Source organism: Ovis aries, chromosome 5, assembly GCF_016772045.2.
Source record: "Ovis aries strain OAR_USU_Benz2616 breed Rambouillet chromosome 5, ARS-UI_Ramb_v3.0, whole genome shotgun sequence".
NCBI lineage: Eukaryota > Metazoa > Chordata > Mammalia > Artiodactyla > Bovidae > Ovis > Ovis aries.
The window spans coordinates 15,755,581-15,782,971 of record NC_056058.1 but is presented as its reverse complement, the minus strand read 5'-3'; the positions used below and the strand labels follow the sequence as shown (position 1 = coordinate 15,782,971).

The window sequence follows — 27,391 nt, the reverse complement described above, 5'->3', positions numbered from 1 at the left end:
GACGCTGGGAAGGATTGAGGGCAGGAGGAGAAGGGGACGACAGAGGATGAGATGGCTGGATGGCATCACTGACTCAATGGAGATGAGTTTGAGCAAGCTCTGGGAGTTGGTGATGGACAGGGAGGCCTGGCGTGCTGTGGTCTATGGGGTTGCGAAGAGCTGGACACGACTGAGTGACTGAACTGAACTGAGCTGAACTGAATCCACTTTCTGTGTCTATGGATTTGTCTACTGGGAACATTTCACATAAATGGAATCATAGAACTTCCCTAGTAGTTCAGTGGTTAAGAATCCGCCTTCCAATGCAGGGGACTTGTGTTTAATCCCTAGTTGAGGAACTAAGATCCCCCATGATGTGGGGCAATGAAAACTGCACGTTGCAACTACGGAGCCCACATACCACAGCTAGGGAGAAGCATGTGTACTGCAATGAGAGAGTCTGTGTACTGGTTGCTTTTATGTATTAACTTGGCTGCACCAACTAAGACCCAATGTCTCCAGATAAAAAACACAAAACTGAAATCATGTATCTGCTTTTGTGTCTGATTTCTTTCTCTTAGCATTATATTTTCAAGACGTGTTACTGTTGTAACATGTGTCGGTACTTTGTCTCTTTCACTGCCAAATGATCCTCCATCATATTGGTGTACCAGAGTTTAGTATCTGTTGACAGACATTTAGGTCATCTCAGTTTGGGGCTATTGTGAATAATTTTGAGATGGACACTTGTGTCCAAGTGTGTGTGTGGACAACAAATCTCTTGGGTATATACCTGGGAGTGAAATTGCTGGTCACGTGGTAACTCCATGTGTAACTTTCGAGGCACTGTGCTTCCTACAGCTAGTACACCATTTTATTTATTTATTTAATATTTATTATTAAAAATTGTATGTATCTGGCTGTGCTGGGTCTTAATTGCAGCACATGGTATCTTTAGTTGCAGCATATGGGGTCTAGTTCCCTGACCAGGGTTTGCACTCAGGCCCCCTGCATTGGGAGTCTTAGCCACTGGACTAGGGAAGTCCTGCTATAATCGTTTTAAAATCGCACCAGCAATATATGAGAGTTCTTGTATTAGTTGGGGATGTTTCAGAGAAACAGAACCAGTAAGAGATGCATGGGCCTCCCAGGTGGCTCAGTGGATAAAGAACCTGCCTGCCAATGCAGGAGACACAGGAGACTTGGGTTCAACTCCCGGATTGGGAAGATCTCCTGGAGGAGGGCGTGGCAACCCACTCCAATATTCTTGCCTGGAGAATCCCATGGACAGAGGAGCCTGGTGAGCTACAGTCCATGCTGTTGCAATGAGTCAGACATGACTGTAGTGACTGAGCATGCACGAAAGAGATGCATATTTGTAGAGATTTACTGTAAAGAATTGGCTCATGGGAATTTGCCCCATGACCTGATATCTTCAAGCTGGAGTTCTAGGAGAGATGTGGATATAATTTCATTCCAAGTCCAAAGGCCTGAGAACTAGGGGAGATATTGGTGTCAGTTCCAGCTGAAGGGCAGGACTCAGGCAGGCAGGCAGGCAGGAAGAGGAGGCGTCTTCTCCTTTTCCCTTTCTCTGCCTGTGTTCTATTCAGGCCCTCAACACACTGGGGAGGGCAGAGCTGCTTACTCAGTCTGCTGATTCAAAGGCTAATTTCCTCCAGAAACACCCAGCAGTATTGCCTAATCAGACATCAGGGTGTCTTGTGACCCAGTCAAGTTGACACAAAATTAACCACCACTGTTCTAACCTGTCTCTGTCCTTGACAGTAATTTTTTTTGGCTACACCCACTGGCATGCGGGATCTTAGTTCCCCCATCAGGTATCAGACCCATGCCCCTGGCAATGAAAGTGCAGAATCTTAACCACTGGACCACCAGGGAAGTCCCATTGACACTATTTTTAATCGTCTGTTTTTTCTAAATACAGCCATCCTAGAGGGAAGGCGATGCTATCTTATGATGGTCTTTATTTGCATTTCCTTGATGACTAAAGATGTTGAGCCTTCCTTCCTTCGGTCTTTCCTTTCGCAAGTATTTCTCCTTTCCTCTCTATCATTATTACACTCATTCCCATGCTATACCATAGACACTAATGCCTGAAGTACACAAGGCCAGCTTGGTCTGGATGGAGAGTTAGCAACTATTTCCATATATGGCTGTTTAACTATAAACAGCCCTATGAAGGAAAGTATGCGTGCGTGCTAAGTTGCTTCAGTCGTGTCCAACTCTGTGCGACACTTGGATTGTAGACCACCAGTCTCCTCTGTCCTTGGGATTCTCCAGGGAAGAGTGCTGGAGTGGGGTGCTGTGCCCTCCTCCAGGAGATCTTCCCAACCCAGGGATCAAATCCAAGTTTCCTGCATTGGCAGGTGGCTTCTTTACCACTGAGCCACCTAGGAAGCCCATGAAGAAAAGCACCATTAGTTAAATAGGCGCAAGAGGAGAGGATTTTTTATCTAGTCCTGGGGTTGGGGACTATGTAGAATGTTCCTTGTAAAACTGTAAATCCAATGGTGGTCCCCCTCCCTCTAACATCTTCAATGGCTCCGTCTTGCCTGGGCAATAAATTCTCAGTTCTTAGCCTCTTATTGGAGCTTGGCATAACCTAGTTCTAGCCTCATTTTCTACTTCATTATTACTATAGCTTTTTTTTTTTTTTTTTGGCCACAGGGCATGTGAGATCTTAGTTTTCCTACCACAGATGTAACCTGTGCCTCTTACAGTGGAAGTGCCAAGCTTTAACCAGTGGACAGACAGAAAGTCCTCATTTTCTACTTTATAACACACCCACAAGCATTTCCCTTTTCTGCCATGGTGGGGCTCATAATCCTGATAGCAGTCCTTTGCTTTCAAGTGGGGTGGCACAATTCATTTCTGGAAGTAGATGATGGCCCTTTTGTTAAACTCTCTCGATGGGTTCTAGTATGTAACTTTGGCATGATTGTTGAGAAATGTGAAGCTCCCTGCGCATTGATAAAGACAGAACTCAGGTGTGAGAGACAGGAGTGAGGTCTACGAAGAGAGAGGGAGAGAGGGAGAGAGGCACGGACCATGGCAAAGAGAAGGGGACATACGGATTCCTTGTGCCTGCTGTGAAAAACGGCCATCGATGCTGTGCCTTAACACAAGGAACTTCCCTGGTGCTTTGGTGGTTCAGACTTTGCCTTCCAAGGCAGGGGGAGAGGGTTCAACCCCTGGTTGGCGAACTAAGGTCTCACCTGCCTTGGGGGCCAAAGAGAAAACAGAAAACAGAAGTAATACTGTAACAAATTCAATAAAGACTTTGAAAATGGTCTACATAAGAAAAAAAATCTTTAAAACAAAACACAAAACACAGTTTATAAGGTAAGTCCCCTTCATGGAACCTTCAGGTGGTTCAAGTTCAAAGATGCGAATGCGCATGAGCATATTCGATCATGTAAATTAGCTTGCGTGTCACGTGTTCATCTCGTCAGGCACCCTCTCCAAGAGGTGGTGCTTTGTGTACTTGACTGTATAGCGCTGAATAGAGTACAGTGGTACAGTCTCTTTATTTCAAGCCCAGGATGTTCGGAAGCAAGTGTAAAAGCAGCGGCGGTGCAGCTGGTACTGTAGCGTCTTAGCGGGTGGTACCGCTAAGAAACACCAATTGTTATACTGTACTGCTGTCCTTTTTAAGATGAAAAAACTTAACCTTACTGTACAGTAAGATTAAAAAATGTTTTATTTTGGGGGCTTGTTTTTTATGTGTTATTTGTGTGAAAAGTATTATTATACACCTATTGCAGTACAGTACCATAGAGCTGATTGATTTAGTCAGATATCAAGGCTAACGTTGCTTGGCTTACGAACAACAAACGTGCTCTCAGAATGGAACTGGTTTGTATGTAGGGGGCTTACTGTATTCGTATAGTCCTGAAGGTCAGAGTCTGAAATGGGTTTCGTTGAGCTAAAATCAAGGTGGCAGTGTGTGCCTTCCAGAGGTTCCAGGGTGAGAATATGTTTCACTGATTTTTCCAGCTTCGAGAAACCACCACATTCTTTGGCTCATGGCCCCCTTCCTCCATATTCAAAGCCAGCAGCACAGCATCTCCTATCTCTCTGTGACTGCGACCTCTGCTTCAATCATCACATCTCTTTCTCTGACCCTCTTGCCTTTCTCTTATAAGAACTTATGGTGACATTGGGCATGTTGCTGACACCTGGCCTCTGTTCACCTGTGCTGAATAGAAATGTGGAGACAGAGTTTTGGGTGAAGTAGAAAAGAGTAGCGGAGAAGGCAATGGCACCCCACTCCAGTACTCTAGCCTGGAAAATCCCGTGGATGGAGGAGCCTGGAAGGCTGCCGTCCATGGGGTCGCTGAGGGTCAGACACGACTGAGCGACTTCACTTTTACTTTTCACTTTCACGAGTTGGAGAAGGAAATGGCAACCCACTCCACTGTTCTTGCCTGGAGACTCCTAGGGATGGGGGAGCATGGTGGGCTGCTGTCTATGGGGTCTGCAGAGTCAGACACGACTGAAGCGACTTAGCAGCAGCAGAAAAGAGCAGTTTTTATTGCTTTACCTGGCTTCCCTGGTGTCTCACTGGTAAAGAATCTGCCTGCGATGTGGGAGACCTGGGTTTGAGCCCTGGGTTGGGAAGATCCCCTGGAGAAGGAAATGGCTACCCACTGCAATATTCTGGCCTGGAGAACTCCTTGGATCGTAGAGTCCATGGTGTTGCAGAGTCAGACACGACTGAGAGACTCACTTTCATTTTGCATTATTATTGCTTTGCCAGGAAAGGGGGGCCACAGGGGCCTAATGCCCTCAAGACCGTGTGACCCACCCTGGGGGGGGGGGTAGTGAGGAGTTTTATGGTGTTCAAGAAGCATGGTGTGATCAGCTAGTGGACAATCCTCAGACTGGTTGATGTCAAGGTGAAATTTGAACATCAATTCTCTGGTTTTAACCAGTCTAAGGTCTATGTTCTTGTGGTCAGCAGCTTTCCTCTGCAGGGGGTCTGCTTCCTGTAAAACAAATTTGGGAAAGTGAGTCAGGCCTTTACATATATCTTTCAGGGAACTGAGAGTTCTGTGATTCTGCCTCCTGGCAGAATTTTAGTCTTTGTTACCAGTTCCCTGGTCCAACAGCTATTCTTTGTGTCTTTATCTTCACATTTCCTAATCATTAACTCTTCTTAATTTTTTTAAATTATGACAGTATAATAACACATTTCTAGTGTTAGCGCATAAATGTGATACATAAATAGTATCATAAACACTTGTTTATATATCTATTATGTTTCACTGATTTTTCCAGCTTCAAGAAACCATCGATACATAAAAACATAATAGACATATAAACACATAGTGATAATACATATGACAGCATAATAACACTTGAAAAGTTACATATAGTTACAAAGTTACACATGTAACAAAGTTACATATAGTTCCACTATATATTGCAATTATTTTTTAAGTAAATAAAGGTTTTTAATATCAAGTTTCAATATCAAACTCTCAAAACTTAATAGAATGAATATTCAGAAAAGTAGGATACAGTAGACCCCAAAAGCACTATGATCCAATACAACACAGTTAAGATTTACACCATTTTCACACAATAGCAGGATACAAATTCTATTCAAGTTCCCATAGACTATAAACCAGGAGACACTGGAACATACCCAGGGACATAAAAGGAGGTGCAAAATTTTTATAGTTTGAAGGTACTGAAATCATAGAGTCTGTACTCTTTATCACTGTAGAATTGTTAGAAATCAATATCAAAAGATATTTGAAAATAACTGCGGGGGGCGCTCCGCAGAAAGAGAGAGGCAGTGGAACTTCCCTCAGCAAAGCCGAGGGGTCCCGAGGAGAGGTGAGCCTGCTGTCCGCCAACCCAGCCCCTCCGTGAGCGAGAGACAACCAGACGCGACAGGGGTTCCATCTAAGCAGTCCCGCTTTATTGCTCCAAACTCTTGGTTTATATAGGCAAGCAGGGGGGTTTTGTGAGGGACTTTCTATAGTTGCACCAATCACGTTAAAGGTCAAATCGTCATGTGCCTTCATTATAACAGGAGTCTATGGTGATCACGCGCTGTCCACGTGCACAGAAATCAAGAGAGCCAATCAAAAACTGTAACATAGACCACGCCCCTATCTCTTCCGCCAGGTGCCATCTTAGTTTCCGTCTACAAAGCTAACCCATCTTTTTTAAGGTTTCCCATTTAGGGCCCCACAAATGACCAGCATATTTTCAAGTGCAACACGACATTTACTAAGAGAGATCCTTTACTTAGCCATTGAAAGCCTCAAGAAGGTTAAAACACCGAAAACCCATGGAGGGCCAATTATGGGCTCCTGAGTCAGCATTTTACTTCTAAAGACAAGGACACAAGGGCTTGTACATGGTTTCAGGCACACACTTCCCCATCTCAGGGCTTAACTGCATCTGCAAATTCCCTTTTACCTTAAAAGGTAACATATTCACAGTTTCCGAGGATAACTTCTGGGTTACCCCCAGCTCAAATACTGCCTTCTTTTTTTCTCTTTTTGTTTCGTGTCTTTCAAAGAATTCAGAGTACAATGGGTGGTGGGGGAAAAAGCAGCTGCCTAAAAAAATCTATTGAAATACCACAGGGCCAGTGGTTTATTCTGGAAGCAGAGAAAGTCAGCCTGAGCCATCAGGGAACCTCATGAAGTTGGTGCAGGATGTCTAGAATGGTCTTGTGAGGGATGACTTTGATATTTGGCAGATCTGGGTTTCAACTCCAGCTTCACCAGAGTCATATGGTTTCAGAGAAATCGTATAACCTCTTTGAATCTCAGTGAAGTATGCTAAACCGTATTGTCAGCATGGGACCAATTTGCCATTTCATAGAGGTGGACCTAAAATTGTGTCCTTGGCTGGACTGCAGTGTTCAGTTTGCCTTCTCGTGTAGCCCATCTCAGCATTTGGCAATTTTCTACTTGCCATTTCACATACCTCAACCTACATAGATTTTCTGTCACATTTGGATAAGACAAGGTTTTTAGAGTGGTCGACTGCTATGGGTTCAATCGTACCCCCCTCAAATTCACATGTTGATGTTCTAACCCCCAGGACCTCAGAATATGAGGCTATTCGCAGATAGTTTGTTGCAGATGTAGTTAAGATGAGATCATACTTTGGACTAAAGGATCCCTAATTCAATATGACTGTGCTCCTACAAAAAAGGGGAAATTTGGACACACACAGGAGACTGCTATATGAAGATGAAAGCAGATATCAGAGGGATGCGTCTACCAGCCCAAGGACAGCAAAGATTGCTGGCAAACCACCAGAAACTGGCAGAGAACCTTAGAACAGTCTTTCTCACTGCTCTCAAAAAGAACCAGCCTTCCTGAGAACCTTGATCTTATACTTCTGGCTTCCAGGATGGTGTGACAATACATTTCTGTTTTTTAAGTCATCTAGTTTGTTGTTCTTTGTTATATAGCCCTAGCCAACTCATAAACAGTGCATGTAAAGCTGTCTATACAAAAGTAGCCATTTTTTTAGTCGTTAGGAGATGGCTCCACTGAGTTTTTTTGTAACTGCAATAAAACCCACATGATACAAATGCCACCGTTTTAAGCGCAGCGTTCTCTGGTGTTAAGTACATTCACATTGTTGTATAATCATTTCCACCATCCATCTCCAGAACTATCCCATCTTCCCAAATAGAAACTGTGTCTCCATGAAACACTGACACCCCATCCCCTTTCCCAGCCCCTGGTCCCCGCCATCTACTTTCTGTCCCAATGGATTTGACCCCTCCAGAGACCTCTTATGAGTGGAATGGCACGGTATTTTGTTTTTCCAACTTTTACAACAAGTCTGTTTATTGAAAGGATCTGAAAATAGTGATAAGGTTTCCAATATTTAACAAATTTTCAAGATATTAACAATATGAAACATTAAGAATTTACTTCAAAAACCCAAAGTTTCCTAGGTAGTTCCCCATCACACTTTAGAACTTGGTTTACACCTGCTTGACACAGTATTTTGTGATTAGCTTATTTCGCTAAGCATAATGTCCTCAGTGTCCATCCAGGTAGCATGTGCCAAATTTCTTTCCTTTTTCAGCTTGAATAATATTCCATTGTATGTATATATCACATTTTGTTCATTTGTTCACCAACTGATGGACATTCTGGTTGCTTCCACCTCTTGGCTATTGTGAATAAACAGTGCTGCTATGAACACGGCTCTAAAAATATCTCTTTGAGTTCCTGCTTTCAATTTGTTTGGGTCTGTACCCAGAAGTGGGATAGCTGTATCTTGTAGTAGTTCTACTTTTAATTTTTTTGAACTATACTGTTTTCCATAGTGGTTGTACCAATTCATATTTCCACCAGTTATGCACAATGATTTCCTTTGCACCACATCAAATCACTAATAATTGTTATTTCTTGTCTTTTGGGGCTTCCCTTGTGGCTCAGCTGGTAAAGAATCTGCCTGCAATGCAGGAGACCTGGGTTCAGTCCCTGGGTTGGGAGGATCCCCTGGAGAAGGAAAAGGCTACCCACTCCAGTAGTATTACTTACAGAATCCCATGGACAGAGGAGCCTGGCAGATTGCATACAGTCCAGAGGGTTGCAGAGTCAGAGATGACTGAAGTGACTTAGCACAGCATAATAACTTGACTTACATACACCATGAAATGATTATTGAGTTTAGAGAATATCTATCATCTTGTATAGATACAAATTTTCAGAAATAGAAAAAAATTTCTTTGGTATGAGGACGCAGTATTCAGTCTCTTAACAACTATCATACCTAATGTACAGCAGTGTTAATTATATTTATTATGTTATACTATTATATCCTTGGTGTTTATTTCTCTCATAGCTGGAAGTTTGTACCTTTTGACTGCTTTCATCCAATTCTTGCTCTCCCCTACCCTCAATCTCTAGCAGTCACAAATCTGATCTCTTTTTCTGTGAGTCTGTTCGTTTTTGAAGTATAATTGACCTGCAACACTGTGTCAGTTCCTGGTACGCAACATAGTGAGTTGGTATTTCTATACATTTCAAAGTGATCACCACTATAGATCTAGTTATGATATGTCACTATACAAAGGTATTACACAGGTATTGACTATATTCTCCACACTGAATTTCATACCCATGACTCATTTATTTTGCAACTGGAAGTTTGTACCTCTTAATCTCCCTCATCGAATTTCTCTCCTTCTCCCACGCCACTCTCCTCTGGCAATCACTTGTTTGTTCTCTGTACCTATAAATCTGTTTCTGTTCTGTTTATCTATTTATTTAGATTCCACATGTAAGTGAAATCACACACTTTTTGCCTTTCTTTATCTGACTTATTTCACTTACCATAATACCTTCTAGGTCTATCCAAGCTGACTCAAATGGCAAGAGTTCATTCTTTTTTAATGGCTGAGTAATATTCCACTGTGGGCTTCCCTGGTGGCACAGTGGTAAGGAACCCAACTGCCAACGTAGGAGATGTGGGTTCGATCCCAGGGTCAGGAAGATCCCCTGGAGAAGGAAACAGCAACCTACTTCAGTATTCTTGCTTGGAAGATCGCATGGGCAGAGGAGACTGGAGGGCTACAGTCCATGGGTCACACAAAAAAGTTAGACATGACTTAGGTAAACTAAACAACGATATTCCATCATCTATCTATCTATCTCAACTTCTTTATCCATTCTTCTACTGTTGGGCACTTAGGTTGTTTCTGTATCTTGGCTATTATGAATAGTGCTGCAATGAACACAGGGGTGCATATATCTTTTCTCATTAGTGTTTTTAAATTTTCAGATAAATATCCAGGAGAGGAACTGCTGGGTCATATGGTAGTTCTATTTTTAACTTTTTGAGGAGTCTCCATACTGCTTTCCATAGTAATTGCACCAACTTACCTCCCCGCCAACCGTGTACTAGGGTTCTACTTACCTACTTCATTGCCGACACTTGTCATTTGTTGTCTTTTTAATAATAGCCATCTGATAGGTGTGATCATCATGGTTTCGATTTGTGTTTTCCTGACGGTTAGTGATGTTGAGCACCTTTGCATATACTTGTTGGCCATTTGTGAGTCTTTTTTTGTAAAAAAGTCTATTCAGTCCATCTGCTCATTTTTAAAAGTTGGATATTTTTTTTGGCTATTGAGTTGTATGAGTTCATTATATGTTTGTGTATCAATCCATTATAAGATATATGGCTTACAAATATTTTCTCCCATTCCCTAGGTTGTCTTTTCCTTTGGTTGGTGGTTTCCTTTGCTGTGCAGAAGTATTTTAATTTGATATAGTCCAACGTGTTTATTTTTGCTTTTGTTGCTTTTTCTTTTGGTGTCAAATCCAAAAAAATCATTTCCAAGACCAGTATTAAGGAATTTACCACTATGTTGATATCTTTAATCCTTTTTGAGTTTATTTTTATGTATGGTGTAAGGTAAGGATTCAGTTTCATTCTTCTCCATGTGGTTGTCTGGTTTTCCCAGTATTATCTATTGAAGCGGCTGGCTTTACCCATGGTATATTCTTGGCTCATTTTTCATAAATTAATTTACCAAATATGCATATACTTATTTCTGGTCTTTCTCTTCTGTTCCAGTGATCTGTGTGTCTATTTTTATGCCAGTACTATGCTGTTTTGATTACTATAACTTCGTGATATAGTTTGAAATGAGGAACTGTGGTGCTTGCAGCTTTGATCTTTCTTAAGATTGCTTTGGCTCTTTGGGGTCTTTTGTGGCTCCATGCAATTTGAGGACTGCTTTTTCTGTGAAAAGTGCCTTTGAAATTTTGATAGGGGTTGCATTGAACCTATAGTTTGCTTTGAGTAATATAGACTTTTTGAACATAATAATTCTTCCAATCCATGATCATGGAATATCTTTCCATTTATTTGTGTCCTCTTTAATTTCACCAGTGTCTTATAGTTTTCAGTAAATTTACCTTTCATCTCCTTGATTAAATTTTCTATGCAATTATAAATGGGATTGTTCCCTTAATTTCTCTTTCTAACAGTTCGCTGTTAATGCATAGAGACAAAACTGATTTTTGTATATTGATTTTGTACTCTGCAACTTTACTAAATTTGTTTGCTAGTTTTAACATTTTTTTGGTGGAGTATTTAGGGTTTTCTATATATAAAATTATATCATCTACAAAGAGAGGCAATTTTTCTTCTTCCTTCCTCATTTGGATGTCTTTTACTTCTCTTTCTGCCTAATTACTCTGGCTAGGACCTTCAGTACTTTGTTGAATAAAAGTGGTGAGCGTGTGGGCATCCTTGTCTTGTTCCTGATCTTACAGGAAAAGCTTTCAGTTTTTCACCATTGAATATGATGTAAGCTGTGGACTTCTCATACATGGCCTTTATTATCTTGAGGTAAATTCCCTCTACTGATCTGTTGAGTGTTTTATCATGAATGAATGTTGAGTTTTGGGAAATGGTTTTCCTGCATCGTCTGAGATGGTTTTTAATCTTTCATTCTGTTAATGTGGTGTATTACATTGATTATTTGCACACATGGAACCATCCTTGCTTCCCTAGAATAAATCCCACTGGATCACGTGTATGACCCTTCCAATGTACTGTTGAATTTGGTTTGTTAACATTTCGCTGAGGATTTTGGTGTCTATGCTTGTCAGGTATATTGGTCTATAACTTTCTTTTCCTCTAGTGTCTTTGGCTTTGGTATCAGGATAATGTTAGGCTTATTGTCATCTTCTTTTATCACAAAAGTACCTAAGAATACATAAAACTACCTTTTCAAAGTAGCTACCCCCTGTTTATGCTCATTTCTGCACCATCTCTGCACTGAGATTCTATTCTCAGTCTCTCTCCCATTCTCAACTTATGAGTCACCACAAACTCTTTTCCTCCTTAAGTTCTTCTCATGTCCTCACCACAGGCTAGAGAAATGACAACTTGTGGTGTTTGGAGAGTCATATTCTTCTCCATTTTGTTTTATCACAAGATATTGAATATAGTTATGTGAATGTACACTTTAAGAGGGCTAATTTTATGTTATGTGAATTTCACCTCAATTTTTAAAAAAGAGTACCTATACATGCTTTTATAGAAAAGAAAATGTAAATGACTTAAGTGACACTGAAGTATGGAGGGCAGTCAGGCTTCCCTTTTACTAGAAATAAGACAAAGAAAAAGCTTTCTTTCATATCCCATCGAGCAGCCACGCTCACACACAGTAGACTAAAAGTCTAGATTGATTCAACACCTATGGAGGCCAATTTGTTAATAAATATCAAAATTATAAACACACCCTCCTGGACCCAGCCATTCCACTTCTAGAAATTTATCCTGAAGATACAAATGTGAAGTGACCCACATGTTGTATGAGAAAAGAAAAAAAAGTATCATACTTGGAAAGGAAGAGCTTTTAGAAAAATATTTTAATATTAATAAAGAAAGCCCCCAAACCCCCAAATCAACATAGAAATATCAATTATATTCCTATGCTTTAACAACTCTCAAGACAGTCTAGGGGTTAAAACTCTGCCCTTCAAATGCAAGGGGTATGAATTCCACATTTGGTTGGGGAACTAAGATCTCATATGCTAGAAAGTGGGGGCTAAAAAAAAAAGAAAGAGAAAGAAAAGGAAAAATAGAGAAAAAAAGCAAAAGAAAAAAAGAAAGAAAAAGCAAGGAAAGAAACAAAGATAAAGAAAAAGAGAGAAAAGGAAAGATAAAGAGAAAGAAAAAGAGAGCAAGAAAAGAAAGAAAAAGAAAAAAAAAAGTTTATTTAAAAACCTGGGCTAGGAAGTGCCAGGGTCAAGGGCGCACCCACTGAATCCCAAAAAAAGTCTCATCAGTGTTTCTGGAAGGCAACAGAGGCAGAGTAAGGTTGGTGCAGAGAATGTCCCCGTGAGCCAGGAAGGTGAGGCGCTGGGAGGCGACCCAGCAGGCTCCGCGGTGGAAGCTGAGGCGTAGCAGGCTGATGCTGTGGGCGGCAGGGGAGCAGATGGCCACCGTCAGCGTGGCTCTCTGGGGCTCGGCGGTCCACGTGGAGGAGGAGCAGTTGGCTAATGTCACCTGGATGTGCAGCCTATAAATGCCATCACGTTGGATCCGCAGCTGCCCGTTGTCGTCCAGCTCTGGCCCATGCAGGAAGGAGCGTCCCAGGGCGGGGCTCCCCTGCCAGCGTAGCCTGGGGTCCTGCCGCGACCCTGGGAGGGTTGTGAGGGAGGGATGGAAGGATGGAGATATAGGGAAACTGAGTGCTGTTGAGGGAATGCCCCCAACTCGAATGTTAAAGCCTAACCTCCAAGGGGATGGTGTTAGAAGGTGGGCTGTTCAGAAGTGTTTGAGCAGGAAGGTGGAGGAGACCTTGTAAAAGAGACCCCGTATCCACTGATGGATGAATGGACGGAGAAGCTGTAGTATACACATACACACACACACACACACACACACACACACACACATATCCAGGCAGGGTGGTGGTGGCTTAGTCGCTAAGTCATGTCCGACTCTTTGCAACCCCACAGACTGTAGCCAGGCAGGCTCCTCTGTCCATGGGATTTCCCAGGCAAGAATACTGGAGTGGGTTCCCACTTCCTTCTCCAGGGTATCATCCTGACCCAGGGATTGAACCCGTGTCTCCTGCATTGACAGGCAGTGGTTTCCTTCATTTCAGGCAGATTCTTTACTGCCCGACCACCAGAGAAGCCCGTATTCATCCCTGCGTGTGTGCATATGCAGAGCATACCGATGTGTGCTCAGCCGCGTCCATCCTGCCTGACTCTTTGCGACCCCATGGACTGGAGCCCACCAGGCTCCTCTGTCTATGAGATTCTCCAGGCAAGAACACTGCGATGGTAGCCATGCCCTTTCCAGGGGATCTTCTCAGTCCAGGGATTGAGACTTCAACCTGAGTCTTCTGTTTCTCCTGCACTGCAGGCAGGTTCTTTACCCTCTGAGCCACCTGGGAAGCCCCATACCTATGTCTGTACATATCCATATGTATGTATTGTGGGGCTTCCCTGGTAGCTCAGCTGGTAAAGAATCTGCCTGCAATGCAGGAGATCCTGGTTCAATTCCTGGGTTGGGAAGATCCCCTGGAAAAGGGATAGGCTACCCACTCCAGTATTCTTGGGCTTCCCTGGTAGCTCAGAAGGTAAAGAATCCATCAATGCGGGAGACTTGGGTTCAATCCCTGGGTTGGGAAGACCCGCTGGAGAAAGGAACTGGCTACCCACTCCAGTATTCTTGCCAGGAGAATTCCATGGGCAGAGGAGACTGGGGGGCTACAGTCCATGGGGTCACAAAGAGTCAGACACAACTGAGCAACTAAGCACAGCACAGCATGTATGTATCGTGTGTGTGTGTGTGTGTGTATATTACACATATACCTAAAATGGATATAGATGTGATATATATATTACTATGTATTATACATGTGGTACTATAAACACACATCTATATCTATCTAAAGTGAAAGTGAAAGTTGCTCAGTCTGACTCTTTGTGGCCCTATGGACTATACAGCCCATGGAATTCTCCAGGCCAGAAAACTGGAGTAGGTAGCCTTTCCCTTCTCCAGGGGATCGTCCCAACCCAGGGAATGAACCCAAGTCTCCAGAATTTCAGGTGGATTCTTTACCAGCTGAGCCTCCAGGGAAGCCCATCTCTCCATCTAATTCAGCCATAAAAAGAAAGAAATTCTGCCACTTGTGACAACATGGGTGGACCTAGAAGTCATTATGCTAAAGTGAAATAAGTCAGACAGAGAAAGACAAATACTGTCTGACTTCCTTTATATGTGCAATCTAAATCTTCCTTTAGATGGCTACAGATACAAAGAACAGATCAGTGGTTGCCAGGGGTGGGGAGTAGGTGGATGAAATAGGTGAAGGCAGTCGGAGGCACAAACTTATGAAAAAGTTATAAACTAAGTCCTGGTGATGTAATATAGAGCGTACTAATCAGAGTTAAGTATACTGTGTTGTATATTTGGAAGCGGCTCATGCTGGGAAAGATTGAGGGCAGGAGGAGAAGGGGACGACAGAGGATGAGATGGTTGGATGGCATCACCGACACAATGGACATGGGTTTGGGTGGACTCTGGGAGTTGGTGATGGACAGGGAGGCCTGGCGTGCTGTGGTTCATGGGGTTGCAAAGAGTCGGACATGACTGAGCGACTGAACTGAGCTGAACTGAACTGAAGAGCGTAGGTCTTACAAGTTTCATGACAAGAAAAAAGAATTGTAACTGTGTGTGGTGATGGGTGTTAACAAGACATTGTGGTGATCAGTTTGTAATATATACAAATATTGACCTATGTTGTATGCCTGAAGTAGATACAATGTTATATGTCAACTCTGTCTCAATTTAGAAAGATGGGGAGAGAGAGCAAGAGGGAGACAGAGAAAGAGCCCAGAGAGTTCTCTTTACCTTCCTCCCCTTTCCGCCATATAAAGATACAGCAAAAAGATGACTGGTTGTTTATAAACCAGGAAGAGGGCATTCATCAGACAGCCAGACCTGCTGGGGCTTTGACCTTGGATTTCACAGCCCCTGGCACCATGAGTGAGAGGTATCTTGCGTATGTGAGGCTTTCTGTTCTGTCATAGCAGCCCGATCAGAAAGCCCCCAGAGAAAGAAGATGAATAGGGTTTCCATTTGTTACAAAATGGAATGAACACACCCAAACCCCTGGGGATGCGTGTGGGAGAGACCCAAAGAGGAAGAGGGTTAGAGAGAGGCTGGGAGGGGACTGCCAAAAGGCACCCTCCCTCACATTCCTTCATGTCCTTGCTCTAAAGCCCTCTTCGCTGGGACATCCTCCCTGGTGACCACATTTTCAAGGGCACTCCCAACCCTGACATGCCCGATCCTCCTCCCGTGCTTAATATTCCCCCAAAAGTACCAGGTGCATGTTTCACTCCACTTGGCATGGTACGTATTTTACTTGTTCATTTATTTATTTTCTGATCCCTTTGGTAGCAGGGAAGCCCCGAGAGGGCAGGGGTTTCTGTTATGTTGGCAATATGGGCACCCAGAACGGAGCCTGCCTCATGGTGGCTGCCGAATTAACATTTGTGACATGAACGGAGGCGTGTTAGTTGTAGCTATTAGCTTGGTTGAGTCGGTTTGAGCTCTCCCATGGGAGAAAATAAAATGCCCAGAAAGGAAGCAGGCACCCAGAAACAGACTGCTGTATTGCCCTGTCTTTTTTTCTTATTCTCATCCTTTCTCATTTTCTCATTCTCTCTCTCTCCCCCACCCGCCTTCTTTTTTCTTTCTCCGACACACATGCATATCCCGGGTTACCTGTGTGATTCAGCTGGAGCTCTGCCAAGTCCCACTGGAAGAAAAGAAAACAGAGCTCAGCACCTAAGCGTCAGGGGTCTGGAGTGATCCCTCGAGTCAAGAGCACTTTTTTCTCAGTGCATCCTTCTATCCACCCCTCATTCCATGGGGCTGACTTGGAGCCTTTGTGAAGAGCTCACAAAGAGGAAGTAGATTTGAACCAGCCCTGAGCACAAAGAGAAGACCTTCAGAAGAACTTAGTTTCCAGGATGTAACCCAGGTCTCCTCGCACATCTGCCTCTCTTGCCTCCAAAACCTAATGTAACCCTCAAAGTCGGCACCTGTGGTGGGTGTCCAGGGCTCCCCCTGTCCTTGGAGGTCCCAGAACTGCCCTTTCCCAACTCCGTGAAGCCCCCAGCAGCCTCTGAGTCAGCCTGCTGGGGGAACCCCAAAGACGAGTCATTTTCCAGGCCCATATGAAATGTGTCTTTCTCAGATGCTCCCTCCAGCCTGGGATCTCCACCCGGGGTTTACCTCCTGGGCAGAGCTGACTATCCTGAGCTGAAGACCCCTGGCGGGCAGGCTTGCCCCTGCTCGTTACCCCCTGCTCTGGTCTCTCTCTCTGTTCCTTTCTACCGCATCTTTCTTCCTGGCGGATTTTCTTGCTGTTGCTACCACTCTGAGGGGCTTGTGGGACCTTAACTCCCTAACCAGGGGTCGAACCTACATGACCGGCATTGGAAGCACGCAGTCTTAACCCCTGGACCACCAGGGAAGTCCTCCTGGCAGATTTATATCCATCTCATTCTGATTTTTGTTTTCTTTTCTTTTTTAGATCATGTCTGTTAGTCTGTTCTCTTGCTCAACACCCCTCTGCTTTTTTTCCCCGCTTGCTGCCCCTCGGCCCCTACCCCAGGGTCCAGTCCCCACCCGGAGGTCCCCAGGTAGCATGCGCCTGTCTCTCCCCCTCTCTCTTATCCTCCCTTGTAGACTTACCCTGGTTGAATCCAACTGCTGCTGCTGCCTGAAGCACAGGTTGCAGACGAGGTAGCATGTGCCTATGCTAAGAAGCACCGGGATAATCACCCTCAGGATGGATGCCCAGGGCCAGCGGTTCACCTGGTAGCTTGCAGCCTCCTCTGTTGCCATTATAGTCCTCCACGAGCACTTCATCAGCTGTGTGGCAGCAGGGAGGGTGCGCAGAGGGCAGGCAGGAAGGGGGAAGGAAGCTTCAGCTTTCTCACAGCCGCGGGGCTCTCTCGGCCTGTCTGAACCTGCCAGGGACCAACCATGCCCCTCCCTGGGGATGTCCGTCAAAGGGAGGGACCAGGCTCATTCTACCATGGAGGGAAGTCCCCTCCAGCTGCTGCGGTCCCGAGTCTGCAGAGTAAATGGACCAGGGTGCTCCTCAATTTTATTTATATGGCTCCCCACCCTCCCCAGGCTTCTGTGGTGGCTCAGATGGTAAAGAATCTGCTTGCAATGCAGGAGATCTGAGTTCAATCCCTGGGTCCAGAAGAAATGTGTTCTATCCCCTGAGTAAGGGAATGGCTATCCACTCTAGTGTTGTTGCCTGGAGAATCCCATGGACAGAGAAGGCTGGGGGAGCTACTGTCCACAGGGTTGTAAAAGAGTCGGACACGACTTAGCAACTAACACCAGCTTCTCCACCTTTCTGGCACTCATTTGTTTATTCAACAAACCTTCACTGAACACCCACTACGGACAAGATACTCTGCCGAGGTCTGGGATACAGCCACAACACTCAGGGAGGAAGATGCTCAGGGGCTAAGTTGTGCTGACCCTTTGGGACCCCATGGACTACAGCCCACCAGGCTTCTCTGTACATGGGATTCTCCAGGCAAGAACATTGGAGTGGGTTGCCATTTCCTCCTCCAGAGGATCTTCCCAGCCCAGGGATCAAACCGTAGTCTCTTATGTCTCCTGCATTGCAGGCAGGTTCTGTATCGCTAGTGCCATCAAAGAGGGGTCCCCAAATATCTGTGTGCTCCTCTCCATCTTCCCAGCCTCTCTGGCACCCGTGGTGGGACCACCCCTAATGGAGGCCACATGACCAACCTGCCCAATAGGAAGAGAGGAGAAGCAGAGGAGGGGCTAGATTTTGTCAGCATGCCATAGTGCCTTTCGGTTCTGTTGCTCTGTGGCCTTTGCTTTCTTTTTCTTTTTTATTTAATTTTGTTTTGGCTGTGCTGGGTCTTTGCCGCTACACATGGGCTTTCTCTAGCTGTGGTGTGTGGCCTTCTGTGGCATGGCACAGGGTCTAGGGCACACAGGCTTCAGTAATTGGGGCTCACCGTATACTTCCTCTGTGGCATGTGGGATCTTAGTTCCTGAATGGGGGTCGAACCTCTGTTCTCTGCATTGCAAGGCAGATTCTTAACCACTGGACCACCAGGGGAGCCCCAGAGGGCATCTGTTCTTGGTGACTAGTGGCTTGAATATGTCCACCCAGAACTTCAGCACGTGACCTCGTTTGGCAAGAAGGTCTTTGCAGAGGTAAGGGTGAGGGGGCTCTTGTATTCCATACGTTGTAAAGAAAATGTGAGAACACACAGAGACACAGACGAAAGTTGGAGGCCAACATTAGAGTGATGCAATGCACACCAAAGAAACCCAAGGATTGCCTGCAAACCCCAGAAGGCACGAACAGGCCAGGAAAGATTCTCCCCTAAAGCCTTTGAAAGAATCAGATGCCTTGATTTTCAGATTTCCAACCTCCAGAGCTGTGAAAGAGTACAATTCTGTTGTTTCAAGCCACTGGTTGGTGGTCCTTGGATATGGCAGCCTCAGGAAACCAGTAACAATCCTGTAGCTACAAGACAAAGGAAGACCACCTAGGCTTATAGGATTGTGACAATACTAGTTAGTATCAGTGAATCAAGTCACTCACCCCCACTAGTAGTACAAAATCTGTCACAGACTGTACATATCAAGTGTACTGACTGTGGTCTTAGAGGCTTAGCTTGTAGACACTGAGACTTGAAAATTTCATCCCAGAGTGAGGAGTTATAGTAGCCTGGCCTGGGACAGGGTGGATGGGGTTGTAGGGACGGGGGAGTGGGGGTAGAAGGTGGATACAAAATAGATTTCAGCTGAAGCCAGCAGCATTTGCTGGTATTGGCGGGGGGGCAGGTGGAAGAAAGAGGGGAGTCAAAAGTGTCCAGAATTCCTGGGGTCCAGGGATTGTATGCTCACTGAGACCCCCCAACTGCAAAAGGAATTTCCTTTTTGAAAGCCCTGGTTTTCCAAGACTTGGGGGTTCAGCCAGCAGCACCCTCAATGGGACCTCAAGCTTTCCTTGGCCTGGGGGCTTGATCCTTGGAACTGTCCCCAGCCTTCTTTCATACTAGATGAAACCATTGCTTTGTTCTTTTTTATTTTTTTAAGATGTTTTTTGATGTGGACCATTTATTTTTAGAAAAAAATGTTTAGATTGAAAAAAAATCCTATTTTTTTAAAGCCAGTCTTGCCGAGTTTTTTATTCATCTATTGGACTGCGGCAACAGGCAAATGTGGCATGTGGGATCTAGTTCCCTGACCGGGGATTGAACCTGGCCCCCCTGCATTGGGAGCGTGAAGTCTTAACCACTGGGCAGCTAGGGAAGCTTCCATAAAAAAACCTAAAGAAATTTTCAGTCTATTTTTCGGCTGTACTGGGTCTTCATTGCTGCACACAGGCTTTCTCTAGTTGTGGGGCTACTTTCTCACTGTGGTGCGTGAGCTTCTCACTGCAGTGGCTTCTCTTGTTGCGGAGCATAGACTGTAGGGTGAGTGTGCTTCGGTAGCTGTGGTATGTGGGTTCAGTAGTTCTGGGGCACCGGCTTTGTTGCCCTGGGGCATGTGGAATTTTCTTGGACCAGGGATCAAACTTGTGTCCCCTGCTTTGGCAGGTAGATTCTTAACCGCTGGACCACCAGGGAAGTCCTGATGTGGACCATTTTTAAAGTCCTTACTGAATTTGATACCATATTGGTTGGTTTTTTGGCTATGAGGCATATGGAATCTTAGCTCCCTAGCCAGGGATCCAACCTGCACCCTTTGCATTGGAAGACGAAGTCTTAACCACTGAACCCCCAGGGAAGTCCCTCCCCTGTACCTCCTCGCTGAGTTCAAGTCTAGTGCCACCGGCTAACTCCATCTCCAGGATCTTCTCATCCACATCCTGTCGTGGTCCTCACTGCAGACTTTGATGGTATTTTGCAGCCCATCTGGAGTCCTTGCCCCACCTCCATCAAGCTGAAAGCCATTCATAGTCAAAAATAATTTCTGCAGAGTGCAGTTAAGCATGTAGAATCTGGAGTTCCTCAGCACACCTGGATTCCAGTCTCCGGACTGTCCCATATTAGTCTTTGGGAAACTCACGCCCTCATCAGTTTTAAGTTCAATGTTTCCATCTACAAAATGGGTGTGAAATATGACAAACTAGTGACGATAAGGTACAAGAAGCAGACTCGCAGATAGAACAAACTAGTAGTTACCAGTGTGTGTGGGCGGGTGGGCAATATAGGGGTGGGGGAGGGGAAGGTTCAAACTATCAGGTGTAAGATGGGCTGAGAGATGTATTGTACACCACGGGGAATATAGACAATATTTTTTAATAACTGGGGACTTCCCTGGTGGTCCAGTGATTAAGAATCCACCTTCCAATGCAGGGGACATGGGTTTGATCCCTGGTCGGGGAGCTAAGATGCCACATGCCATGGGATAACTAAACAGATGCACTGCGGCTCCTGAGCCTGAACACACTCCGGAGCCCAAGCTCAGCAGCAAGAGAAGCCCCCAGCATGACACAGCTGGGGAAAGTCCAAGTGCCACACCGAAGACCCAGCACAGCCAAAATTTAAAAAAAAATACCACTATTAAAAAACAAACAGGGGCTTCCCTGGTGGCGCAGTGGTAAAGAGCCTGCCTGTCAGTGCAGGGTACACAGGTTCAACCCGTTATCCAGGAAGATGCCACACACTGCAGAGCAACTAAGCCCACGTGCCTCAACTACTGAGCCTGCACGCTCGAGCTCCGGAGCCGCAAATGCTGAAGCCCTCCAGCTGTAGAGCCCTTGCTCCACAAGAGAAGCCACTGCAATGAGAAGCTTATGTGCTGCAAGTAGAGAGTAGTCCCTGCTTGCCGCAACTAGAGAAAGCCCTCGCACAGCAACGAAGACCCATCACAGCCAAAAATAAACCAATACATCTTAAAAAATAAAAGACACACCATAAGGGGCTTCCTTGGTGGTCCAGTGGTAACACTTGTCCTTACAATGCCAGAGACACCGGTTCTGTCCCTGGTCTGGGAGGATCCCTTATGCCAAGGAGCAACTAAGCCTGTGCGCCCCAACTACGGAGCCCACTGCTGCAAATACTGAAGCCCATGTGCCCAGAGTCTGTGCTACAGAATAAAAGAAGTCACCACCTTGAGGAGCCCACGTATCTCAACTATAGAGTAACCCCACTCACCTCAACTACAGAAAGCCATCGTATAGAAACAAAGGCCTACCATAGCCAAATAAATAAATAAATCTTAAAAATACTTAAAAATATTTTGCAATTGCAAATATTGCAGTTGCCAATGGAAAGTAATCTTTAAAATTGTTTGAAAATAAAAATTAAAAAAATAAAATAAAATTGGCTGTGATGATGTTTTAAAGAGAGATATGTGCAAGGCCCTTAGCATGGTGTAAGCACACAGCAAGGGCTCAATAAAGGCTAACTTTTAACTTTGCTATTTCCCCTCCAGGAAATGCTGATTAGAAAGGTGGCAAAAGGGCCCAAGCCAACAATTCACAAAGTTCAGGTGTCTGATCAACACAGAGAGATGAGGTCAGCTGCTCCTGGCAATAAAATGCAAATCCTCTCTCTCTTTCACGGCCAAGGTTAAAAGATTTGTCTAAACCCCAGGTGAAGTCCCAGCTGGATCACAGATTTAAGTGTTTAAAAAAAAAGAGAAAAAGCTGTGGAAATGAAACGGAGCAGGGCACTATGATCCTTCCACCCCACAATCTCTGCCTGCATTTGTAGAAAAACTTTAGCCAAAGAGTAAGTTTAATCAGAGAAGTGAGAAAATGTAGAAACAAAGGAAACAGTTCAACAAGACTAAATAATAATAGTTTAGTCATTAAGCATGGTGAAGGCCCTTTAGGTCCTCCTCGAGGGCTGTAGATAATAATCTGAACCATAAACTGTGAGCTGTCTTGTAGATACTGAAACTCCCACCAGGTGGAAGAAGTTAACTACATGATGAGCAGACTGGAGCCCTGACAGAAGCTGCTACAATTTCAGGAACTGGTCTCAAGGAAATGGGAACAAACTAACTCTGGAACTGAAGCTTAACTGTACTTAAAGCAGTCAAGAAGATGTTGGGCAAACCACCAATGACCAATTTCAAGATGACTATTGAAGCTGTTTCTGCAGGTAGCGCCCTCCCTCCATGTATAAAAGCTCTTGCCCAGTGATTTTGGCCAGGTTAGCAGGGTAGGGCAGAGAAGGCAATGGCACCCCACTCCAGTACCCTTGCCTGGAAAATCCCATGGATGGAGGAGCCTGATGGGCTGCAGTCCATGGGGTCGCTAGGAGTCTGACATCACTGAGAGACTTCACTTTCACTTTTCACTTTTCACTTTCATGCATTAGAGAAGGAAATGGCAACCCACTCCAGTGTTCTTGCCTGGAGAATCCCAGGGATGGGGGAGCCTGGTGGGCTTCCGTCTATGGGGTCGCACAGAGTTGGACACGACTGAAGTGACTTACCAGCAGCAGCAGCAGTAGCAGCAGCAGCAGTGTAGGGGGCAGTTGGCTTTTAGACAGGAGTCCACCCTCTCCCCTTCCTCTCCCCACACCATTGCCAGCATCCAAAATAAAGTAAACTTCTCTTTCCAACAAACCTGAATCTTTATTGGCTTTTGAGCTGCAAGTGGCTGGGCCCCACTTTTACTTATGAAAGTACTGAAACTATGATACATTCACAAAAATTCACCTGGGTGCAGTGAAGTCTATTAGAAAAAAAAAAAAAACTAAGAAGATATAAAAGAGAAATGTTCTTAAGTTTCACATGTAAGTTAATAATGCCTCCATTAAAAATACCTTTCAAGTTAAAAACATACATACACGCAAATAGCAAGATAGAGAAATTAACAATGGTTTGTAAGGCCAAAGGTAGACAAAACTGTTCTCCTTAAGATATAAATCACTTAGGTGGCTCAGTGGTAAAGAACCCACCTGCCCATGCAGGAGACATGGGTTCCATCCCCAGGCTGGGAAGATCCCACATGCCTTGAAACAACTAAGCCCGTGTGTCACAACTACTGAGCCAGTGCTCGAGAGCCCATGAGCCACAACTACTGAAGCTGGCATGCCCAGAGCCCAGAGAAGCCACCGCAATGAGAAGCCCATGCAGTGTAATGAAGAGTAGCCCTCACTAGCTGCAACACAGAAAAGCCAGCATGAATCAACAAAAATCCCGAACAGCCGAAAAACACAAAAGACATAAATCAGTTAGAAGTTAAGGCAGTAAGAAGTGACTAATACTTTCTAGGAAATGAAACGCCTATTAATAATCAGGTTATGAAAAGAAATACAATAGAATGTGAAACACGACACTCTCTCTGTTCCAAATAAGATAATTAAAAATTAAAAGCACGTGGAATGCATCTTTTCTTTTGCACTGATCATAATTTGGCAAATGATCAGAATGTTTGGATGAATTTGAAGACTCATGGGGCTGCAAGCTTGTAGGTGAGAAGCATCCATAATGCATGCTTGGATTTGAAATGGGTCCAGCCTTTCGAAAGGACAGGTTTTGGCAAATCAGTCAAGATCCCAGAATGTACCTCCCCTGATGTCCATCAGTTTCACTTCAAGGATTTCATTCTGTGAGCACACTAGCACATGTCGCAAACGCAGATGTACGCGCATGAATTCAGTGTGGCAGATGTCACTGTATTACTCAGCCATTAAAAAGAATGCATTTGAATTAGTTCTAATGAGATGGATGAAACTGGATCCGATTATACAGAGTGAAGTAAGCCAGAAAGAAAAACACCAATACAGTATACTGACACATATATACGGAATTTAGAAAGATGGTAATGATGACCCTGTATGCAAGACAGCAAAAGAGACACAGATGTATAGAACGGACTTTTAGACTCTGAGGGAGAGGGAGAGGGTGGGATGATTTGGGAGAATGGCATTGAAACATGTATACTATCATGTAAGAAACGAAGTGCCGGTCTATGTTCGATACAGGATACAGGATGCTTGGGGCTGGTGCATGGGGATGATCCAAAGAGGTGATATGGGGTGGGAGGTGGGAGGGGGATTCAGGATTGGGAGCTTGTATACACCCATGGTGGATTCATGTCAATGTATGGCAAAACCAATATAGTATTGTAAAGTAAAATAAAGTAAAAATAAAAAAATTAAAATGAATAAATAAATAAAAATAAAAGCAGGTGGAAAAATAAAAAAAATAAAAAATAAAAAAAAGAAGAATGACTGGTTGGATCTCCTTGCAGTCCAAGGGACTCTCAAGAGTCTTCTCCAACACCACAGTTCAAAGGCATCAATTCTTCGGTGCTCAGCTTTCTTTATAGTCCACCTCTCACATCTATACAAGATTACTGGAAAAACCATAGCTTTGACTAGATGGACCTTTGTCAGCAAAGTAATGTCTCTGCTTTTTAATATGCTGTCTAGGGTTGGTCTTAGCTTTTCTTCCAAGGATCAAGCGTCTTTTAATTTCATGGCAGCAGTCACCATCTACAGTGATTTTGGAGCCCCCCAAAATAAAGTCTGTCACTGTTTCCATCGTTTCCCCGTCTATTTGCCTTGAAGTGATGGGACCAGATGCCATGATCTTCATTTTTTGAATGTTGAGTTTTAAACCGGCTTTTTCACTCTCCTCTTTCACTTTCATCAAGAGGCTCTTTAGTTCTTCTTCACTTTCTACCATAAGGGTGGTGTCATCTGCATATCTGAGATTATTGATATTTCTCCCAGCAATTTTGATTCTATCTTGCACTTTGCTTTCTATCTTTGCATTCATTTCTTGCATTCTATCTAGGCCAGCATTTTGCATGACGTACTCTGTATATAAGTTAAATAAGCAGGGTGACAATACACAGCCTCGATGCACTCTTTTCCTAGTTTGGACCCAGTCTGTTTTCCCATGTTTGTTTCTAACTGTTGCTTCTTGATCTTCATATAGGTTTTGTCAGGAGAAGGATAGAGTGGTCTGGTATTCCCATCTCTTGAAGAATTTTCCACAGTTTGTTGTGATCTACACAAAGACGCTTACTCCTTGGAAGGAAAGTTATGACCAACCTAGACAGCATATTCAAAAGCAGAGACATTACTTTGTTAACAAAGGTCCGTCTCATCAAGGCTATGGTTTTTCCAGTAGTCATGTATGGATGTGAGAGTTGGACTATAAAGAAAGCTGAGCACCAAAGAATTGATGCCTTTGAACTGTGGTGTTGTAGAAGACTCTTGAGAGTCCCTTGGACTGCAAGGAGATCCAACCAGTTCATTCTAAAGGAGATTGGTCCTGAGTGTTCATTGGAAGGACTGATGTTGAGGCTGAAACTCCAGTACTTTGGCCACCTGATGCGAAGAGCTGACTCATTTGAAAAGACTCTGATGCTGGGAAAGATTGAAGGTAGGAGGAGAAGGGAATGACAGAGGATGAGATGGTTGAGTTGCATCACCAACTCCATTGAGATGAGTTTGAGTAGACTCTGGGAGTTGGTGATGGACAGGGGAGCCTGGCATGCTGTAATCCATGGGGTCACAAAGAGTTGGACACAACTGAGCAACTGAACTGAACTGAACTGAATGTAATCAAAGGCTTTGGCATAATCAATAAAGCAGAAGTAAATGTTTTTCTGGAATTCTCTTGCTTTTTCTATGATCCAATAGTGGCCACAGGACTGGAAAATGTCAGTTTTCATTCCAAACTCAAATTAAATCATACTAAGGATAATCAGTATAGTAACACTAGGAAACTGGGCTGGATGCCTTCTGGAGCATACCAGTACATAATTCCCCCAAAAGATGAGAATTAATATAGCAATGACTAAGTCAGATGGCCTGACTAACCAGCACCTAATGAAAGTTATTGACTAAATTCTTACTTCTTACTTTACTAATACTGCTAGCTGTGTTATTTGTTGTTTGCTTATTTTCACAAAATCGTTTCTTCCATTACCAAGTGTGAAACTGAGTCTCTGATAAAATGATCACATATAGCTCCTTGTAAGATCAGTGATAGTAATAGTGTAACTCTCTATCTGCTGCTAAGTCGCTTCAGTCGTGTCCAACTCTGCGCAACCCCATAGACGGCAGCCCACCAGGCTCCCCCGTCCCTGGGATTCTCCAGGCAAGAACACTGGAGTGGGTTGCCATTTCCTTCTCCAGTGCATGAAGGTGAATAGTGAAAGTGAAGTTGCTCAGTCGTGTCCAACTCTTAGTGATCCCATGGACTGCAGCCTACCAGGCTCCTCCATCCATGGGATCTTCCAGGCAAGAGTACTGGAGTGGGGTGCCATTGCCTTCTCCAACTCTCTATAGGGGAAGAAGCAATAAGAGAAAATGTTTTCCTGGGCCATAAGAGGCTAATAGGCAGATGGTCAAGAGAATTTTTTGCTACTTATAAAGCCAAGTCCAGTAATAGCACATTAAGTGGACTATCAGCAAAATTTTTGCCAGACCTGGGAATAAGAATTTCTAGCACCATGAGTGAAAATGGCCAGGAAATGCTCCCCAAGCTGTGGTCAAGTTTATGACCATGAAAGGACCCTGCAGTCTGGAAACTGGCCCTTGCCATCTTCATCTACTTCTACAAAAACTAAATCGTGGCCACTGCAGCTGCTGAACTTCAACACCCTCTGAAAGGAGTTCAGGGTGGAGATCAAGAATGAGGCACTCTGCACTCTGGGAAAAACTGGCAGAGCAGGCCTTCAGATGTTTGATATCTTCAGCAGAAGATTTTATGAGCCCAAATTCTTGTATCTTCTCAATACCTAGAGAAACATTGGCATCATTTTTTAAATTAATTTTTATTGGGGTATAGTTGCTTTACAATGTCGCGTTAGTTTCTGCTGCTGCTGCTGCTGTCACTTCAGTTGTGTCCAACT

General features: G+C 44.2%; 1 protein-coding gene across 1 annotated transcript; it reads right to left on the bottom strand.

Moving 5' to 3' along the window:
• Positions 1-3,202: 3,202 nt before the first annotated feature.
• On the bottom strand, positions 3,203-17,586 carry CD70 (CD70 molecule). Its single transcript, XM_004008572.6, is given in 3 exon segments — positions 3,203-13,157; positions 16,264-16,297; positions 17,239-17,586. Coding segments are annotated over 3 exon segments (777 nt in total). The 3' UTR covers positions 3,203-12,762.
• Positions 17,587-27,391: the final 9,805 nt, after the last annotated feature.